At 43.3% G+C, this 20,486-nt stretch overlaps 1 protein-coding gene across 1 annotated transcript; it reads left to right on the top strand.

Annotated features, from left to right (window-relative positions):
* Window positions 1-549: 549 nt before the first annotated feature.
* Window positions 550-20,168, top strand: LOC121445796 (LON peptidase N-terminal domain and RING finger protein 3-like; the record flags this gene model as incomplete). Its single annotated transcript, XM_041647928.1, has 8 exons — window positions 550-705; window positions 2,618-2,864; window positions 3,561-3,651; window positions 10,854-10,968; window positions 14,174-14,295; window positions 16,459-16,617; window positions 18,973-19,135; window positions 20,019-20,168. Coding segments are annotated over 8 exons (1,203 nt in total), but the record flags the coding sequence as incomplete, so codon positions are not given.
* Between the last annotated feature and the right edge of the window lie 318 nt (window positions 20,169-20,486).

The raw sequence follows: 20,486 nt of genomic DNA on the forward strand, positions 1-20,486 counted from the left end.
TTAACCTTGGTTAAGTAACAAAGGCATTTGTCTTGCCTTCTCTGGGTCATATTTCAGACCTTGGGAGACTGGAGCTGGACCCAGGAACCAACATTTTCATAAGTTCCTAGGTGACTTATTTGATAAAAAATACATGTATTTTGACTTTTTAATATGTGTATGTGTTTGAATCTGTGTGTGGGTATTTGCACATGAGTACTGACACCTCTGGGTGTCAGAGGTGTCCGCCATCGCTGGAGCTGGACTTACAGGTGATCGTGAGCCACCTTACATGTGTGTTGGGAATCGGACTTGGATCTTCATACAAAAACAGTATGTGCTCTTAATGACTAAGTGATTTCCTGTATCCCTGTCCCCCGCTCCTAGATGATATTGATGTGTGTTGATGCAACAACCTCTCCTTAGTGTGTCTAGGGACACCGCTCCAAGGCTTCCTCAATGGAGTTTTGCCTTGCAAGCTGTGCTCTCTCGTCCCCCATCCCTCCCCCTTCACCTTAGTCTAGCACCTGTAGAAACTTGAGTAGTGAAGTCTTCTGTTTTATGTCACAGCTTCTCTTTAGTTTCTTTTCACCATCAGTCCCGGGGGAGTCTCAGGAACATTCTCCCGATATCCTGAAGCTGTTGGCACCTCACCCTAGATTAAAGGAACACGTAGAGTCAATGGCTACTGAAGGCACCAGCCATAATCTACCAAAGTTGTCACAGGTAAAACTCAACTCACACCCAGCTCGCTCATGATGCTTCGTTTGGCTCTTTTGTGGGCACACGAGAAGTGAGCCCTACCTCTCCTACTTTGGTTCCTGAGTGAAAAAGAAAGATGTAGTCGATAATGGCTGTGTCCTTTGCTTAAAGCTACAACTGGGAATTTCAGGCATGCTCCAAAAGTTGATTTATTGGTTAATTTATTTGTAGTCTTGGTCAGATCTGGAAATAGAAAGATTTGATAGAAGTATAAAGAGATTGGCCCACTTCCCTTGGAACCCCGTAATTGGGGTGTGCTTATTGGTTTCAGCTTTGGGGCACATTCAAGCTGATGGCCTTTGAGCACCAGTGAGAGCTTTGTGCAAGGGTGACTCCATTTGGGGAGCAAATGGAGGGACTTTCTTGTTCTTGCACTATGCCTTCCACATAAGTAGGCTTCTCATGCACATTTCTAGCAAAGTAGAGGTGCGAGAGTTGACTTGAGAGTGAAGACAAGTGTTTGTAGTTTTCTTTGAAAACAAGGGAACCAAATGCCGAGGGATGGGGCATTAGGAGCTGGCCTTTCTAGCACAGGGTAAGTGGGCAGAAGTTGGGGCTCAAAAAAACAGACTTTAAGCAAGATTTAACATTGAATTGCTGGGCACCTTTGGGGAGCAGTTTCCATTTGTGCCTGAAGTTCCTTACTTGTATATAAGCCCTGGATGCTCACGTCTTCCTAGTTTTTGTGTCTGCTCTAGAGAAGGAATAAAACCCAAGGCGGCTGTTTTTTCTTGGTAAAGGCAGAACTTGGAATATCTCCTGAAATCAGAGAGTCCCTAGTGGTCATTAGTAGATGACTAACGCAGCTAACATGAGGACCCAGGGTCTGCAGTGGGGAATTCGATTTGCCACTCAGTCTAAAATGAAGGAAACAGAGCTTCTGGCTTTTCAATGTGAGCAGACTGGGGAGCAGCAAGTGTATTTTCACCCAAACATTGTTTTGCAATGCCTTGGGGTCTTATGTGGACAGTGCTCTGGGCTCATGGAAAGTCAAGACTGTAGTGTTATTTAATTTAGTACTTGAGAACCCCTGGGATGTAGGATGAGAAAAGCCACGTCCTCTCCTTTCCTCTCCACTTCTTTGTTTCTTCCCGCCTGTGTCCACTAGGATTGCTGGCAAGGGTAGAGGAGAAACAACGGAAAGTGAGCCTTTTGCTGTCAAATATTGATTTCGATTGCAGAAGAGAGCTTCTCCGGAGCACTGTGCATAAGCACATCTTTGCAATTACTTTTAGTTCCGCTTCCCAATACCTTCCTAGTGGACCAAATTCTCTAAAAGGCTAGAGACCAGCTATTATGCCAAACTATTATGTCTCTTTTTCAGACTTTTCACCCAAAATTGAGGGAAAGGAATGGATTGTCCCCTGCTCCTTTGATGAAACTAGCATACAGCCCTGGAACATGGGCTGCTTTGGAAGGCCTGTACAGAGCTGGCCCCAAAGCCTTTCCTAAAGTCCTTTAAAGAATGGCGACGAATGATGGCAAGGGTGAGAGGAAGTATCCGGTAACAGGATACCCCTCACAGAATGCTTTGCTTTCCTCACAGACCACCGGGGAGTGATGTGGATAGGAGGGAAGAGTGGTGCCTTCCCTTACAGTCCCTTTCTCCCCTGCCCAGGAAGCTTTTCCTCCCATGTGCCTTTTGGCCGTGCCTAGGGAAGTCCCCTAACTCTATTTAAGCAAGGCAAGCCTTTGACATAGATTGGGTGTGAGCAGTAAGCCCCATGACTGGCCCTCCATTGAGTTATGTATCCACTGAGAGGTCAGGAGTGAAGAGCAGGATTATGTTGTTTCCTTTTTGTCCCCTAAGGGGACAATATTGGAGGACGATATTGGTCTCTAGTCGATTCTGATATCTGGCTTTTGCTCCATCTAGGAAAGTCCAGAGCTTCCACACTGTTCAAGTCAGGAGGAAGCAGCAGCTCAGGGAGAAAGCAGCAGCCTGAAGAACTCAGCTCAAGTAAAGGTGGGGAGTCAGGAGGACAATGGAAAAGATCAGGAAGAAGAGAAGCTCAATACTGCCTCCATCAGGACCGGCAAATGCAAGGAAAAGAAAAGGAACCATTGCCAAGTTGATGAAAACCAAGAAGACCTGGACGTGCCTAATAAAGTCCCCAGACAAGGTACTAATTCCACCCAGGGAGAAAGGAGCTTAATGCAGATGACTGGGCTCACTGACATATGTAGTTTCCCTCGGTTTTTTTTTTGTGGGGGGCGGGGATCCTCTGGCTCTGAGTTTGTGACCTAGCTCTGGCACTCACCAGCTGTTAAATCCCAGGGGTTGCTGTGAGGTTTCTCACAGAATGTGAGTGTGCGGGGTAGCCGCCACACAGAAAAGTGATAATTAGCATCCGTAGTCAAGACAATCGGGGGTAGGTACCGCATCAAGTAACACCATCCCATGCTTTCCATCATGTCACTTTCTTCCAGGCCAACCATTTCCTGCCCTCATCCCTGGTCTGGGAATGTAGGATGGGAAAGGTGTGGTCATGTCTCACTTAGTTGTGTTCTGAGAAGCAGGCTCCCTATCTTTCCAAGATTAAGTGTGAGCTTTGAAGACCTGGCTCACTCCATGGAGTTGCCACTGCTGCTAATGAATTTGAATGCTCGCCAGGAGCTCTAGCCTTGGCCTTCTGTCTATGGAGACTGCTCAAACACCCCCTGGAAGTCCACTTTAGGGAATGCCTGGCAATTGCTCAGGCAGCCACAAAATTAAACTCTGGGGGAAGTTTGAAAACTTCTTTTTTTTTTTCACTCAGAAGTACTTGTTTGTAAAACCAAGTTGATGCAGCTCTGACTTGCTGTGTTCTAAATCACAGATCACCCTGCTGATGAGGGGGCCAAACCTGATCTCAGTATTCCACTTACATCCCTTGATGCGACTGACCTTGAATGCTCACTGTGTATGAGGTATGTGACGTGGGTCATCACTTAACTGCTTGCTAGTTCCTTCTCTTTGGTGGCTGGGCCTTTCCCTCTAGTAACTCTTGAGTTAGTTAGTATGTAAAATCATGGCCCAGATGAGATGGAAATCACATTGTCACGAGACCGCTGGTGTCCCCAGCTTACAAATGGTGATCTTTACATCCTTAAGTCATGATTTCAAAAGATCTGGGGAGTGGCAAAGCAACAAAGGTCAAAAACTGATGGGCCCCAAGTGGAGCATGTTTATTTGGTCCTCATTAGATCTGATGTTGTTATGTATGACTGTACAGTGGGCATACACTTGCCAGCTGGTCATGATCCCACGAACTTATCCCAGCCTGTCTCACATTATTGCTCGAGCCTTCGAGGTATTTGAACTTGTGACCCTGAATCTAAACTACTACATTAAGGACTTAAGGGTTAATATCAATGCCATAAGCATTTTCTTTGGAAACCAAAGAGAAGCCTACATTGGTGTGTATTTTATGCTGTCTAAAGAACAGTACATATGATTCTTGGTCAAGCATTTTCCTTCCAACTAGTATGTTATCTATACTTCCTCAGGGCTCTAAAGAGCAGATTATCCATATGCCACACTTCAAGGACAACTAGAAAGATTCTGTGATTGTGGTCTGTTCACCACCTTGAAATGTAATAGTTTATTTCATTTCATAGCTGTGGTGTAGTAGCTGAGAGAAAGGGCTCTGAAGCCACTGTTGGGATCCTAGCTCTTCCCACCTACAGACTCTGTCCTAGAGCAAGTGACATTTTCTGCCACTCTTTTTTCTTTAGTAAAGTAGAAAACAGGGCAGTGAACTCCAGAGCTGTGATGACTGATTAAGAAAAACTATTCAGTGCCTAGAGTAGTGTCTGGAATACAGGGAGTACTCAAAAAATTAACAGTTTTTTTCTTCTTACCCAGAGGTCTTTCATGTTAGAGCCATAGACCTCCGAGGAAGCTCTTTGTGTATATTCAAATAGATCCATGAATTCATTGAAGTAATAAGCAAAAGTGTGTGTGTGTGTGTGTGTGTGTGTGTGTGTGTGTGTGGTTGTGCATATTTCTAAGAGGAAAGCACATAGCATTCTTTAGATTCTCAAATGAGGTGACTTTCTCCAAAAGTATTAAGAAAGAACTGAGACACTTGAACAAATGTTTGCCTGTCCTTTGCGAGCTTATTCCTCTCCTATTGGTCATATGAGTTTATATTCTGAATGACTTTTCTTAATCATCTGATTAAGAATTAACTATTACCTAAAACACAGACTTTTCTTAGAGAAAATATACTTGGGTCTAGGGGAGTAGCTCAGTGGGAGAGGACTTGGCTACCATTCATGAGGTTCTGGATTTAATAATCAGTATCACAACAATAATAGTAAAATAATAATACACAAAAAAAATCTGTTGTAGCAAGATTTGTTCATAAGCATAGACAGGTCTTAGCCAGTCATCAAACTAAGCTGCAAACACACTGTCAGGAGTCCGCTTAGGTGGTGTAGACAAGAGTGTGCTGAACAGTAGAAGTGGATCCTTTACACCGCTTCATCCCGCCCCTCACAACAGAGTGGCAAGTGCATCATGCTAAACCAAGGTAGGAGACAGCAAAAACCTGCTTTCAAGCCGAGAAGGGGCTCGGTACCTACTGAATCAGTGGCTCTAAAGCCCATGATAGGCACTGTGAAGTAGATTTAATTTAGCTTCCTCAGAAAGAGCAGGTCTTTGTTCTGCTTAACCCTCCTTAACACTCCTGCCAAAACCCGGGCGACCCACAATCAAACATACAGACTCATCCTGTTTGTGTTTTCCCTGTGGAATAAAAATCCTGAGGTTGAAATTCTTTTGTTCGTCTTCCTTTTCTTTTCCTCTTTCATCTTCTTTGTCCCTAACCACAAGGGACTTTGTAGAAGAGTTAGGAATTTGGTTTAAGAAATAAACACACGGAGGATAAGCACCCCGTCTAGTTCACACCCCCTAAGCTTAAAAGCCACTGTGTCCCTCTTTCTGACCCCTTGTTCCGTCTTTGCCCAGAGTAGCTAGCTGTTATGTAGGCTACTAAATTATAGCTAGACTCTCGCTGTCTTATGGTGTAAGGAACCTGGCTAGCCTAGAGGACTTTTTGATTAGAAGCTCTTAACACTTCAGCGGTTGGGAAGAAACATGCAGCTTCCCTTCCAACAGGCTCTGTCTGGAAGTTCCACATCAGATGCCGACGGAATTTCTTTAGTGTGGATGCCCTCACCTGTGTTTTTCTAGGCTTCAAAAGTTCCTTTTCCCACTTGTAGCCATTGGTAGTTTTGTCACGATTGTTGGTGGGTTTTGTTTTGGCCCTGGTGTGTCTTTGGAGGAGAGGCTTTGTATTTGGCTACTTTTCTCGTTGCTCTGACTAAATATTTGACCAGAGCAATTTCAGGGAGGAAGTATTTATTCTGGCTTTCCTTTGGCGGGTTGGTGCTCTCATGGTGAGGCAGGCCTAACAGCAGGTGGGCAAAGTGTGGTTGTAAGATCAGGAGCCCTGCCTCTAGCTCACATTGAGTTCCCAATATACAGGAAACAGGCCCTAAGGAGTGTCATTGCTTAGCTCACTGGCTCCTTTTCAGTCAAGATCCCAGCCCAGGCCATGCATGGCACTTCCCACAGTTCAGATGGGTCTTTCCACCTCAGACTAACCTAGACAATCTCTCACAAGTGTCCTGGAGGGTTCTCTCTTTGTGAATCTAGATCCATCAGGTTGGCAATTGGTATTAACCATCACGGGTCTAAAATCACAGGTAGTTTCAAGATGCTTGGGTGTGAATTAGACATTTGTACTACCTGTTCAAGATTCTAGACTGAAATCTAAGCCCTGGTGGAGAAAAGGGAGACAAAGCATGAATTTATACATTTTGATTCGAGAGAGGAAATAGATTGGGTTGTAAGTTTCACAGGGAAAGGGTGGAAAGTGTGACTGGAAGCCAGGGGTAGCAGCCAGCACACACTGCAATCCCAGCACTTGGGATGTCGATGTAGGAAGGTGAAGAGTTCAAGGTGATTTTTTGGCTACATAGTGAGTTCAAGGCCATGCTGGGCTACAGGAGGCCCTATTTTTCTAAAAAGTGGAAGAGTAATTGGAGAGTACATAATGAAACCCTTTTCTGTCTTTAAGTCAACACTGCTGAATTGGAAGGACTCCATTAAGGGAAGTCTGCCCCAATGACCCCCACATCTCAGAATCCTGCCCTGCAATCATTAGGGGCATGAAATTCCCCTTGAGGTTTATCTGGCATGCATCACTGTAGCCATTGGGGCTCATCTCTGGGCTTCTGTAAAACAATACCTTTGCGATAATTCTGTATTCTGAGATATGAAATGAGACTGTTTGCTATCTGAACTAGTTCTCTGGTGGCATAGTGACCAGCCACCATGCCATCTGGCGATGAGCAAAAGGGTCAGTTTTATATATAATCTTGTTATAGCTCCCTAAGTCACTGGGTATTAAGGTAGTTTTCCTTTCCTTTCCTTCTCTTTCCCTCCTGCTTCTTTTTCTCTCTTTGCTGTAACCTGACAGCAAAAGAACACAGTGCAAGGCTGTCACTGGTGGGGAAAGATAGCTCTTTCCAGATAAGCCAGACGTTTTATCTGGACTGACATCTAAGGGAAGGGATTTTTTTCTTACTATTGTTTACCACATCGCTCTGATAATGTGAAATGCTTTCTTGTGAGACAAGCCAGCCCTGCTCTGATTTAAAGCTGTCTCTCTGAAGTGTTTTCAAAACCCTTATCTTAAGTGAAAAAAGGACAGACAGACGTCCCAGTATATACCTCTCTCTCTTCGTAGGTAAGATGCTTTGTGTGTCTCTCTCTGCAGAGCAGAGGGAGGAGGGAGAGTGACAGAAAGGGAAGGAGGAAAGCGTTTGTGGAAGTGCACTTGGGCGGGCAGATGTCGGCTGAGTGGCTGGAATGCAGTTGAATATAAGGACACATGTAGTCCTAGCTGTCTTGTAGACCGAAAGAGGAAGATTAGTTGTGGAGTCAGATGTGATTATACATCCCAAGCTTTCTGTCTACCAGCTAACTCTGTAATCTTGGGCATGTTATCTCGTCTGCTTGCATTTTAATTTCCTCAGCAGTAAAATAGTTTATCATAATTGCCACTTATTGATATATAAAGTTAATTTTAATGAAAAATAGTGTTGCACACAACCATAAATACAGCAGGATAAATATATTTATGGTCTTAAAAGAGCAGTAGTCTCAATCATCAAGCTCTCAAGAAAAAATAGTTTTGTATATTAGCAGTAGATAGAATTTATCAATTATCCTCATATGTATAATCAATAATATCTAAAAGTATTCAGATATCATGAGTATGCCTATAATACCAATACTCAGAAGTTTGAAGCAGGTGAATTAGGAGTCACAGGCCAGCCTGAGCTACAGAGTGAGAACCCGCCCCTGAGAAACAGCAAGGGTGAGGAATCGAGGGGAGGCAGCACATATTTCTAATCCCAGCGAGCAAGAAACTGAGGCAAGAGGCTTGCCAGTGCTCTTAGGCCAATGGTGCTATAGAACAAGACCTTATCTTAAAAAAAAAAAAAACAAACAATGAAGAATGGGTAGTGGTGGTGTGCACCTTTAATCCCAGCACTGGGAAGGCATGCAATATAAAAGTAACTACTGTAACCTCCAAGCTACACTCTTGAGTTCTAGTTTGTTCCTTCTTATAAGTTCGCCATGCGTATTTGCAGCTGTAAAGGGTATACTCTGATTTGTCCTAAATTGTAAAACTTAGATTGAATTTTAGTATATTTCTTCAGTCTGGTTTCTTCTTTTAAAGTCCGTATCAACATGTAAGTGGTTTGTTCATTTTCATTAGCACACGGCGTCTCGTTGTGTGAGTGTACCACAGTCTCCTCGTTCTATTCTAGATGGGTACTTAGCTGGGCTGGCTCTAGTTTAGAAATATCATGGATGGCCACCGCTTTTGCGTGTGCCAGTGTTTGCCTGGTTTTCTACTAGGTTATTGGTTTTCCCTACTGCTTTGGGTGTGTTTTTCTTACAAGTTCTAGGTATATTTTAGATACAAGCTTTTTCTTACCTGGGCATGGCAAGCACTCTCCCCTTGCCCTTTTAATTATGCTTTTAGATGAACTTAAAAATTCTTAATCTTAGTGCAGTTGAAATTAGTGATCTTCTCACTTATAGTTAGTGTTTCTTTGAGTTTTCTCTACTTCCATCTCTGTTTCATCAAGATGTTCTCCGATTTTACGTTCTGGAAGTTGTTTTTCTTTTCAGATTTATTTTTTTTTCACATCACCTGGAATTGATTTTTGTGTGTGGTATAAAAGATGGCCCACTTTCATGTCTCTGTCCAGATAGGGGCTCTAGCCTTTATACAGATTGTTTGTGCTTTCAAACCCTCCTGTGGCCCTGTTTGCAAATGTCACATTTGTCATAAGTCAAGAATCCATGCCTGGTTCTATTCCTGAGCTTTCTATTCTGTTCCATGGATCTATTTTTCCTTGTGCTGGTACATACTGTTTTAACCATCGTAGCTTTATAATAAGTTCTGATGCTTGGTAAAGCAAGCCCTCCCACATCCTTGTTCTTCAGATGTGTCTTGGCTCTCAGCCTTTTGCATATCCTTATTGCATTTAGAAAGATGCTTGCCAAGTTTTTCCTCAAACAAATCAACCAAATAAAATAACTCATTGGGATGTATTGAGGTGCAGCAAATGTTTACAGTTCTTTTCTAATTGATTTTTTGAGACTATCATTTCTGAGTCCTGTGTTTACATTATTTTCAGCTCTCCCTTTCCCCCTCCAACTCCTCCTGTGTCTCCTTCCTCCTTCTCAAATCATTGACCTCTTCTATTGACCTCTAATTAAATATGTGTGATACCATATACCACAAGGCTCACAACCTCTTGCTCTAAATTGAACACTCGTGGGAAGTCAAAAGAAGCTGGCCAAGATTTGTCTCATCTTGCTCAATGTAAAAGCCACTTGCTCCTCCTCCTCCTCTTCTTCTTCTTCATTTCTTTCTTTATTTATTTATTTAATTTTTTTTTTTGAGACAGGGTTTCTCTGTGTAACAGCTCTTTCTGTCCTGGAACTTGTTCTATAGACCAGGCTGGCCTCGAACTCACAGAGATCCGCCTTCCTCTGCCTTCTGAGTGCAGGGATTAAAGGTGTGTACCACCATCATCCGGCTGAGCCCCAGTTAATAGTCACCACCAGCTGTCCCCTAACTCTTGGTCCTGCTTCAGATGAACCTCTCTTTACACAAAATAAATCTATGCATCTCTGAATGTGTAGAATACTTTTTTATTAAGGGTCCCCAGTTTCCCCAGATTGATTTAAAAACATCCTCCTGCCGGGTATTGGTGGTGCACGCCTTTAATCCCAGCACTAGGGAAACAGAGGCAGGCAGATCTCTGTGAGTTCGAGGCCAGTCTGGTCTATAAGAGTTAGTTCCAGGACAGGCTCCAAAGCTACAGAGAAACCCTGTCTCAAAAAACAAAAAACAAAACAAAAAATCCTCCCTTCTGAAAGCAATAAGATCTATTAGGAATATGGTACATATAAACATACTTTTATTTGTAAGAATGTAAGTAGATATATGCACATATTTTACATGTCTATTGATAGGAGTAAATGCGTTAGCATATTACTTACTACTGCTAGGAAAATTATCTATCCACACAAGAGGCAGGCGCATGTTTGTTACAGATGTAAGAACCTTCAGGCACCAAATGTCACTTAAATGAAGGAAAAATTAAAGGTTAGCAAACGAATTGAGTTTTTCCCCCATTGTAATATGGTATACATGGTCTATGTGTGTGTATGCATGTGGCTATCTCTCCGTACGTATTTGTGTGCTTACAGTATACTCTGGTAAACAGGTTGGCCAAATACTTTCTTAATAATGGAATCTGTTCAGACACTCTGAGCACTAATCTGAATTTTTCTTAGACCAGACAGGAAAAGGCTAATGTTACAAAATAATTTGGTTATGCCCTAAATATGAAGCTCTGCATCTTTCTACATATAGTTCAGGAATGAAAAGGAAAATGCTGGCGATAAGACACACAGAGTGCCCTCCCTCAGGTTTGGATAAAGAGTTCTGTGAACACTTAACCATGAATGCCCCTATCTTTTATTTTGAAATCTCATTAAAATTTCTTCTATTTCATTTGCTAAATTTCAGATTATTCTATGAGCCAGTCACAACAACTTGTGGGCATACCTTTTGCATGAAGTGTCTTGAGAGATGCCTAGATCATAACGCGAAGTGTCCACTGTGCAAAGATTCTCTTTTCCAGGTAAACCGCTCTTTCTTCCTCGGTTGTGTTAACTTATTTTTTACTAACTCAGTGCTCAACTGGGTCCTAAGCCACTGTACTGTGCTTGGCCAAAATACCTCCCCCCATCCCCCCCCCCCCCCGCTTACCATCTGTTTATTTCTGCTGTCTCCTAAACATCCTTTCTCTCTCCACAAAGTCCTTCAGGAAAATGAGGCAACATCTAGCTTTTCAATAACTCTCAGTAATGAAGTTCATTTGTGTTAGAAGCAAAAGCATGAACTAGACGATAAACAGAAATCTTGGTTCTGGTACCTTTGTGGCACTGCATAAACAATAATCTTGAGTGAATTTTGCTTCCACTATCCTTGAACTAGATAGCTCTGACTTCGGCATACAGTGATGTTTACTTATGCTTAAAGAGGTCAGCTGCTGTAGGCCCCAGCCACCACCTGCTCAGAGAACCATCTCAGATGTCAATGTGATCTTTCGACAACTCCTCGGGAGCCACCGCTCTTATCAGCAGATACTTGTCAAGCTTTGAGGACTTGAGAGTCATCAAAATTAACGATGCAAGCGTATATCTTCATGTGGGCCTTATGGGCTTTCCTATAGCAAAAGAAAGAGATGTATGTTGCTTTCCTTCCTTCAGAGACTCGAGGATCTCAGCTTACAAACAGTATTACTGTTGCTTTCCCCTTATCATCCCTGAAAAGAGGCCGCAGGAGCTGGGTTATCTCTAGAGAATGGCAACGCAGGCTGGTAGTTCCAGGATTTGGGAAGCTGAGACAGTGGCATTGTGAGTTCAATGTCTACCTGAGTCACCCAGGATAGACCTTGTCTCATGAAGAAAAGTGATTATTTATAAGTTCTTTTTTTTACAAATATTTATTTATTTATTTATTATGTATACAATAGTCTGTCTGTGTGTATGTCTGCAGGCCAGAAGAGGGCACCAGATCTCAGTTCAGATGGTTGTGAGCCACCATGTGGTTGCTGGGAATTGAACTCAGGACCTTTGGAAGAGCAGGCAATGCTCTTTACCACTGAGCCATTTCTCCAAACCCCCCTATTTATAGGTTCTTATAGGCCCACAGAAGTGCATGCTGAGCCTCTCTTACCTCTGACATTGACAAAAAGGAGCTAGAGCGAAGCCATCGTCCAGGGTAGCCTTGAGAAGGAGAATGGGAAACCGCTAATGGAATAGCTTCACTTAGATAAAGACGTGGGATTCACAACCTGATTGTAGATAAGATTCTCATGGTTCTTCTATTTAAATGAGATATCCATGCTGAGTTAGTTAACACCATAAAGTTCACACCAACAGAAGGAGAAACATCTACCATATGCTCAGCCTCTAGAGAAAAGCGCTGTTACCATTTTAGGGTGTCCGCTTCCTGGAGTTTTGTTTTAGCATCAGCAGAGGAATCACTTTCCCACGTAGACTGCCTACCTCTTGAGGCACTGCTTTCCCCTAAAACCTGGGACTGGACATTATGGATTTTTGCCTGTTGCCATGCAATGGCCGTACTTGATAAGGCATCCAGAAGGCAGAAGCCGTGGGATCTCAGACTCAGAGGCTCGAAGATATTCTCATCTAGCTCTGTATTCATCCAGGGGCATACTTCCACCACTTAACAGAGTGATACATATTCCAGCCATGTTAGTTGTTGAGTAGAGACTCCTGGGGAAGAAACAAAATTAATTGTCTGAAGCCAGCAATTTGGTACTTAGGAGCTCCCTCTGCTGAGTCCCACCACAATCAATTCTCTGCAGATATTAATTTTTTATTTATTATTATTTGAGAATTTCACGAGTGCTGTATTTACTTCCTTTTTCCCTCTCTCCTTCCATCCAATCCTGCCTATGACCCCCCCACTCCCTCTCAATTTTGTGACCTCATATTCTTTAACTAGTGTTTCATATATGTGTGCATATAAATATATAACTACGACTTTCCGAGTCCAGTTAGTGTTGCTCATACGCATGTGCTCTTGGGGCTGATCACTGATATTAAATGACCAATTAACGGCTTTCTCCCTGGGGAAGATGGATCCTTCCCCTCCCAGCAGCCTTTAGTGGCCTGGAGCTCCTCATCTAGGAATAGCTTCATGGGATTTCCTCATTACACAAATAATAGGTTTTCTGGGGATGTCATTTGTTCAAGCCTTGTTTAGAGAATTGTATTTTTGTTCAGATTTTATGGGTACAACTTTCCAGGCATATAGAGAAGGAAGCACACATCCTGGTCCTCTGGCTCTTACCGCCTTTCTGCCCCCTCTTCTGTGATGTCCTGAGTCTTACATGTAGGGATTGTGTTGTAGTTGTTCAATTGGGGATGAGCAGCCCACAGTGGATTGTTATCTACATTTTGACCAGTTGTGACTTTCTGTACTAGTCTTTGTCTGCTACAAAAAGAAGCTTCTTCGGTGAGGGGTGAGAGCTGCACGTCCCTGAAGGATAAGTATTTAGAATACAATTACAAATAGATTGTATTGCTTTAGGAAAGTTGAAATAATAAGTTCTCCTCTAAGGTTTTACTGTTCTATTAGAAGATATTTTACCATTCAATGTTTGGGCCATATTATTAATACATACTGCACTTAGATCTCTGGGTATGCATATGGTAGGGACATTCTAACCTAAGTCTGATTCTGAGTTTCAGTGATACCTAAGATGGTGACATAAACTGGCAATGAGACAACCACCTGTATTTGGCCATTAGTTTTTGTGTGGTTTCTATTTTAACTAAAGTTAAGACATGGAGACTTGGCAATATCTAGGAGCCAGGGATTCGATTGGAGTGGAGGTGGGCAAGGCAACAAAGGGTACATGAACACAGCTGTCTGATTCTCTGGACCCTTTGTGTTTCAGCACTTCCAAGATAGAGTTCGTAAACACAAAAATACAGTTCAGACATGAACCTCTCAAATCCAAAGCTTTATGACATCTGTGAAATTTTTCAAAAGCTTAATGCAACATTTTTTGTTAAAATATTTTTTAATTATAAATGTTCAATTGAATTTTTTTAGGAAAATCATAACTCTAACATCCAAAAGATACATATATTGTGGCTGGATTAGCTTCCAAATCCAAATTACAACACATGCATGATTTGACTACTGTCTGGTCTCCATCAGACTACATCTGGGCTACACTTGATTGTCTGTGTTTTTTTTTTTTCGTGTGGACTGTATATTATCTCATTACTTTGATCCATTTCTAGGGCTTTCAATCAAGAAAGTACAGCAAGAACATAATAATGGAAGAACTAATAGCTAAATTCCTGCCAGAAGAACTCAGGGAACGAAAGCGCCTTCATGAAGAGGAAATGGAAGAACTTTCTAAGTATGTTTAATGCATGTTTCTGGCTTCCGTTTCATGTGTGTCCACTCACAAAAACTGACACATTTCCTAGCAACTTCTGGTTCAATGATGCCATGTCGTTACTAGCTTGACATGGCCATGAGGAGAATATTTGCATCATGGAAGTCAACAAATGCTACAAATTGTCCTCCCCCCCCCCGCATCCCTCTCAGAAGCAGTTGTTAAACATTTACCAGTATGTCTCCTAAGAAGCTCAGCGGCAAAGCACAGAGGCACCTGATGCGTCTCAGCACTAGGAAGTACGTGCTATGGGCTGGACTGAGTTAACGGGCAGCTTAATCAGCAGACCTCATGAGACAGCTAGGAGATGCCTTCAAGTCCTTAAGCGGGTGATGGCTGGGTAAACAGTGGTGTGAAGCCACACCTGGGGTTAAGGCCCAGTTCTATCAGGGAGTGTGTTTCGTGGTCGTGGACATGCCATTCAACCTTTCTGGGATTCAGTTCCCTTGCCAGTGACTTGAAGCTGATAGCTCTTGTATTGTAGGCTTATTCTGAAGACCCGAATGAGTTGCTGCACAGCAAGCACTTATTAAGGCAATAGTGCCTATACTCGCTGTGTATTTTCTCTGCTGCACAGTATGAGAGGGGAAGGCTCGGAATGGAGACATAATTGGATCTTCCGGGGCTCTGAGTGCCATGCACTTAGCAAAAAAGCAGGAAATAACAGCTAAGTCCTGCACCTCTGGCTGCTGCCCTCTACCCGGCCCTCCCTAAGAGTTCTGACAGCGTTCTGCTGGAAAACAGCTTCCTGAGGGAAAAATCACGGCTGTTTTTATGCCCTCTGGGAAGAGATCACTTTCGAACTGGGCGTCCCATTTGTCTGGATGTGCCTTCACTTCACATGTTTTTCTCAGAGACTAAATTTTTTTTTATATTGAAACCACTCTGCACAGTTTTATCTCATTTCTGATCCTTCACTTAGTCTTTAACCCAGTGGTTCTCAACCTTCCTAACGCTGTGACCTTCTAATACAGTTCCTCATAACATGGGAGTCCCAACCATAAAAATATTTTCGTTGCTACTTCATAACTGCAATTTTGCTGCTGTTATAAATCATAATGCAAATACCTGCTATGCAGAGTATCTGATATGCAACCACTGTGAAAGGGCTATTTGACCCCCAAAGGGGTCATGACCCACAGGTTGAGAATGGTTGTTTTAACCTCTCTGAGTCCTTTTCTCAACTATCATGCAAAGTTGTCCTAATAAATAGTGGTACATACTGAGGGGCTTTCTGTTTAAAGGCATCTCAGACTGGACCCCTTTTAGGATTTATACAGATGGTCTTACATTTCTTGGCCCCTTTAGATGTAGTGTCCCTGCACCAGTTTTACTGGATGCTTCAGGGGACTAGGATCTATGAAGAGCTGTCCCAGTTGGGGATTCCCCATAGAGCCATGTGTCTGAATTTTCAAGGATATTTATTGAAAGGCAGATTCCTGCATCGCAATTCCAGAGGGAATGCATCAGTATCTCTGAAGGTGTAATGGTCCAGTCATCTAGACTTAAGGGTCCCCAATTATTCTTATGTCCATGAGCATTTGAGCATCACTGGGCTACATTTGTCTTGGCGGTCTCTTGCTGGCTACTCCTCCTAGCTGGGTCTGCTCTCAATGGTCTCTGAGAGACGTGGCAAACTTGAGATGCTTGTAAGGACTTTGCGGTACTGCCCATCTGCAAAGCTGGGTGCATTTATAACATCAGTGCTCTTCTTCATATCTCAAACAAAATGCCTGAAGTGGTCCAAATGAGAGAGAGGGAGGGAGAAAGGGAGGGAAGAAAGGTAGGAGCAGCATAGTACTATGGTATTAGTATTATAATACATCATTATGTATTATATTATGTATTAGTATACTGTATTACTGTATTAGTATTATAATACAGTATTATGGTAATCGAGATCTAATCAACAAACTTAGAATGTGTGCAATGCCAGCTTAGGCTTTCAGACTTGGATCATGGAAATTGCCTTACAGAATCAAGTGCACTTCAATGTTTCCCTATCCGCCATTAAACTTTGATGACTCCTTGTCTTACTCCAAGGAAACATACTGTGACATTGACCAACCTGTCGGTTCTCTGCTCCATTGGTTTAAGATCCATTTCATCTTCTCTTCCCGACAGCTTAACTAAGAATGTGCCTATTTTCGTTTGCACCATGGCCTATCCCACTGTCCCTTGTCCCCTGCATATCTTTGAGCCTTGTTATCGCCTGATGATTCGGAGATGTATTGAGACAGGCACAAAACAGTTTGGCATGTGCCTTGGAGATCCTGTCAGAGGGTAAGTGAGGAGACCTAGGGAACAGGGAAGTTAGGTATAAGGGTGATGGAGGAAGGTCATTGGTTAAATAAATAGAAACTGCTTGGCCCTCATTGGTTAGAAGATAGGTGGGAGGAGTAAACAGAACAGAACGCTGGGAGGAAGAGGAAGTGAGCTCAGACTCCAGAGCTCTCCTCTCGGGAGCAGACGCCTCAGAGAGACGCCATGCTCCCAGCTCCCAGGCAGACGCACCCGATGAAGCTCCGACCCAGGATGGACATAGGCTAGAATCTTCCCAGTAAGCGCACCTAGGGGCGCTACACAGATGATTAGAAATGGGCTAAATTAATATGTGAGAATTAGCCTAGAAGAGGCTAGATAGAAATGGGCCAAGCAGTGATTAAATGAATACAGTTTGTGTGTTGTTATTTTGGGCATAAGCTAGCCAGGCAGCCGGGGTGCTGGGGACACAGCCCCACCACCCTTATTTCAACATAAGGGGATTTCTCTTTTACTTCGGAGGGCTTCGTGTGGTGGGATCAACCAAGTTCGTGAGGTTAGCCAGCTCAGAGCACCCAAACATCTGTGAGGATCACGTTCCCTCTGATACCTACTTTATAGTATGAGTTCTATTTTAAGTAACCCTAGAGGTAATCTTTCATTAAGCAGGTTCCATACATTGCAAAACTTGTCTTGTAGGCTAGGGCTGTAGCTCAGCTTGCCTGTCAGTCACAAAGCCTGGGAATCGATCCTCCGCAGTACATAAACCTGGAGTGCTGCACACCCACAATCCCAATAGTAGTGAGTTGGAGACAAGATAAAACAAAGTTTAAGGTCACCCATGACTACATGCGAAGTCCAGGGACAGCCCACAATACATGAGAGCCTGTCTCAAAAACAAGTGAAACCCAGAAACACACAAACAAAATTGTTTTGTAAAGAGTGTTAGCCCTAGAGCTAAGTTACCCACTTTAATATTTGAGTGCTGGCCTTGGAGTTACCTTTGATGTTGGGAAAATCATTTAGCCTTTCTGTCTCCAGTTTCTTTGTATGTTAAGTGGGCATGATGGTATGCCTACCTAGCTGGTCTTGCTTATTGGGAGAGCTGATGGGCTCCAAGCATTACACAAGGTTCCTATCCAAATAAGTCCATTGGGGATACTGTAATATAATGTTGTGTAGCAAGTAATTTATAAGCAATAGGGTTTTTTTGAGCCAGGGTTTCATACTGTAACCTAAGGTGACCTGGAACTCACTGTATAGCCCAGACTTGCCTCAAACTCATGGCAATTCTGCTTCAGCCTCCCCTACATTAGGATTCCAGGTGTGAGCCACCACAGGCAATAGACATTTATGCCTACAGTTATCAAGGCTGTGATGCCTACAGCCAATGTGCCAGCATCTGATAACAGTAATGTTTTCTTTTTCTGAATCCAGAGTCTAGGTAGGTGTCTTAGTTAGGGTTTCTGTTGCTGTGCAGAGACACCATGACCATGGCAACCCTTCTAAAGGAAAACATTTAACTGGGGTGGCTCACTTACAGTTCAGAGGTTCAGTCCGTTATGGTCATGAAAGAACATGACAGCAAACAGGCAGACCTCTTGGTCAGAAGGCAATAGGAAGTGGACTCAGACACTGGGTAATATCCTCAGCATAGGAGACCTCAAAGCCCACCTCCACATTGCCACACTTCCTTCACCAAGGCCATACCTACTCCAACAAAGCCACACTTCCCAATAGTGCCATTCCATATGAGCTTAAAAGGGCCATCATTGCGTTCAGACTACCACAGAAGTTATTCTACCATTGAACTATATCCTAAGCCTATTTTATTTCATTTAAGACCAGGTAGGACTAAGTTGCCTAAGCCAACCTCAAATTTGTGGTTCACCTGCCAACAGCCTCTTTTGTGGCTAGGACTATCATTATATGCTCTCATGTCCAGGATGTGGATAACATCTTGGTAGAAAGGCAAGGAGGAAGGGAGAGAAGGGAAGCCCAACCCTCCTCTTGCTAAAGAACACACTTTTGCAGTAATTAATCCACTCATGTGGGCAATGCCTTCAAGGCCTGATCACTTCTTAAAGGCAGGACCAGTGTTAAAATGGCAATTCAATTTCAACACCAGCTTTTGAGAAGGACAAACATTGAAACCAAAGCACTGCACATAGTGTGCAATCAACAAATGAGAGTCAGTTTACCATTCTGTTCAGATCTTTTCTCCTCACAGGTGCTGTCTGATGGATAGGTACAGTTGTAGATCAGCGCAGAGAAGTCCTCTAGCAAACAGCCCAGGGTGCTAGGCATGGTGATCTAGGCCAAGGACGGCAGAACTCATCAACAATCCACTCTCTTGACTTGATTCTCAATAACCAGCTTTGCAGAATACGGCTGCATGCTAGAAATCAGAAATGTCCAATTCTTTGCTGATGGCCGATCGGTGGTTGACAGCATAGGCAAGAGGCGCTTCAAGGTGCTCAATCAGGGCCAGCGGGATGGCTACAACACAGCTGATATTGAATACATTGAAGATCAAAAGGTAAGGGCAGCCAGGATCAAGAAACCTAAAAGTCAAATTATTATTGTAGCTTGGTATACAAAGATGATTGTGAAGAGGTTTCTCAGAATTGGACTGGGGCCTTGGGATTTCTCACCAAATTGGTCCTAGATGAATGCTACTGGGCAGCTGCCCACCTGCATCCAAAGCCCTCTCTCCCCCTTTCTCTCCCTCTGGGGGCTCGGTGTAGAATGGGGTACACATAAGCATTTTAACTACGGCTTGATTTATATTTTCCAGTGCATTTTTTGAGATTATTGTAGATTGCAATAGAAATTCATTTTTAAAATGTCCAACCTGCCTAAGAACTGTGTTCCTACCTCAGAGTCATTCAGCGTCCCCAAAAGTAAAAGCAAAATGTCATATACCCTGAGCTAAGGGGTAGAGGAAGAGGTCAGTAATCCTATGCTCATTTGTATAAATTAGGTTGTAGATTGATGCATGGTGAATGGATAAATTCATTTGGCCTTGAGGATGTGCTGAGGCACAGATACAGCCGTATCTCCCTTCCCAGTGAGTAGGGAAGAAAAGGACATAAAGATGGAAGGGGCAGAGGCATAAAGCAGCCCAGTGAACTTTACTCATATGCCATCACCTGGGCTAGCTCAAGCTTCCCGCTGTTGTTTCTCTGCCTGTTGTTTCGGGCATTTTTCTCGGTTAAACCTTTCGTCTTCCTGCTTTCTATGCCATATTCGTACCCAGTCCAGCACCTGGCTGCTGGGTGTTCCACATTTGACCGAGGAGAGAGCCAGAAGGGGAAAGGAAAGGCAGGTCAGAATCTCAAAAGAGAGTCGGGTGTCCGAAAACAACTCTGAGGTGGGTGGAGAAGGCAGAGACTGCTTCACTTGCATTTTGATATTTGCAGGTTGAGGGAGAAGACCGTGCCGAACTCATGGGGCTGCATAACTGTGTGTATGAGCAAGCCTCCTCGTGGTTTCATTCGCTCAAAACATCGCTCAAGAATCGGATACTAAATCACTTTGGTCCAATGCCAGAGAAAGATGAAGATCCCCAGGTATACAAGTATATCTGTTCAGAACAGGTTGCCCCACCAGGTGGGACATTCCAGGCTTTGTAACTAGATGGGTGTGGGGTTGGCATCCAATATAGTCTTGTGTGGCTAAGTAGTGAGCATCACAGGTAGGACCAAAAGGATCCCCAGTCAGAATTGGCTTTATAAAGGTAAGTAGTAGGAACTTGGAACTAAGACAAATATTGAGACATAGGTGAGGTGAGAGGAAGGGAGCAGCGACACTACCGACAGGAGAGCCTTCGATGGGAGTCCAGACCCACAGCCATGGTAATATTAGGTGACAGGGACAAATGTAACAGC

Source organism: Microtus oregoni, unplaced genomic scaffold (genome assembly GCF_018167655.1).
Source record: "Microtus oregoni isolate MIOR12 unplaced genomic scaffold, Mior012 000701F_001, whole genome shotgun sequence".
NCBI lineage: Eukaryota > Metazoa > Chordata > Mammalia > Rodentia > Cricetidae > Microtus > Microtus oregoni.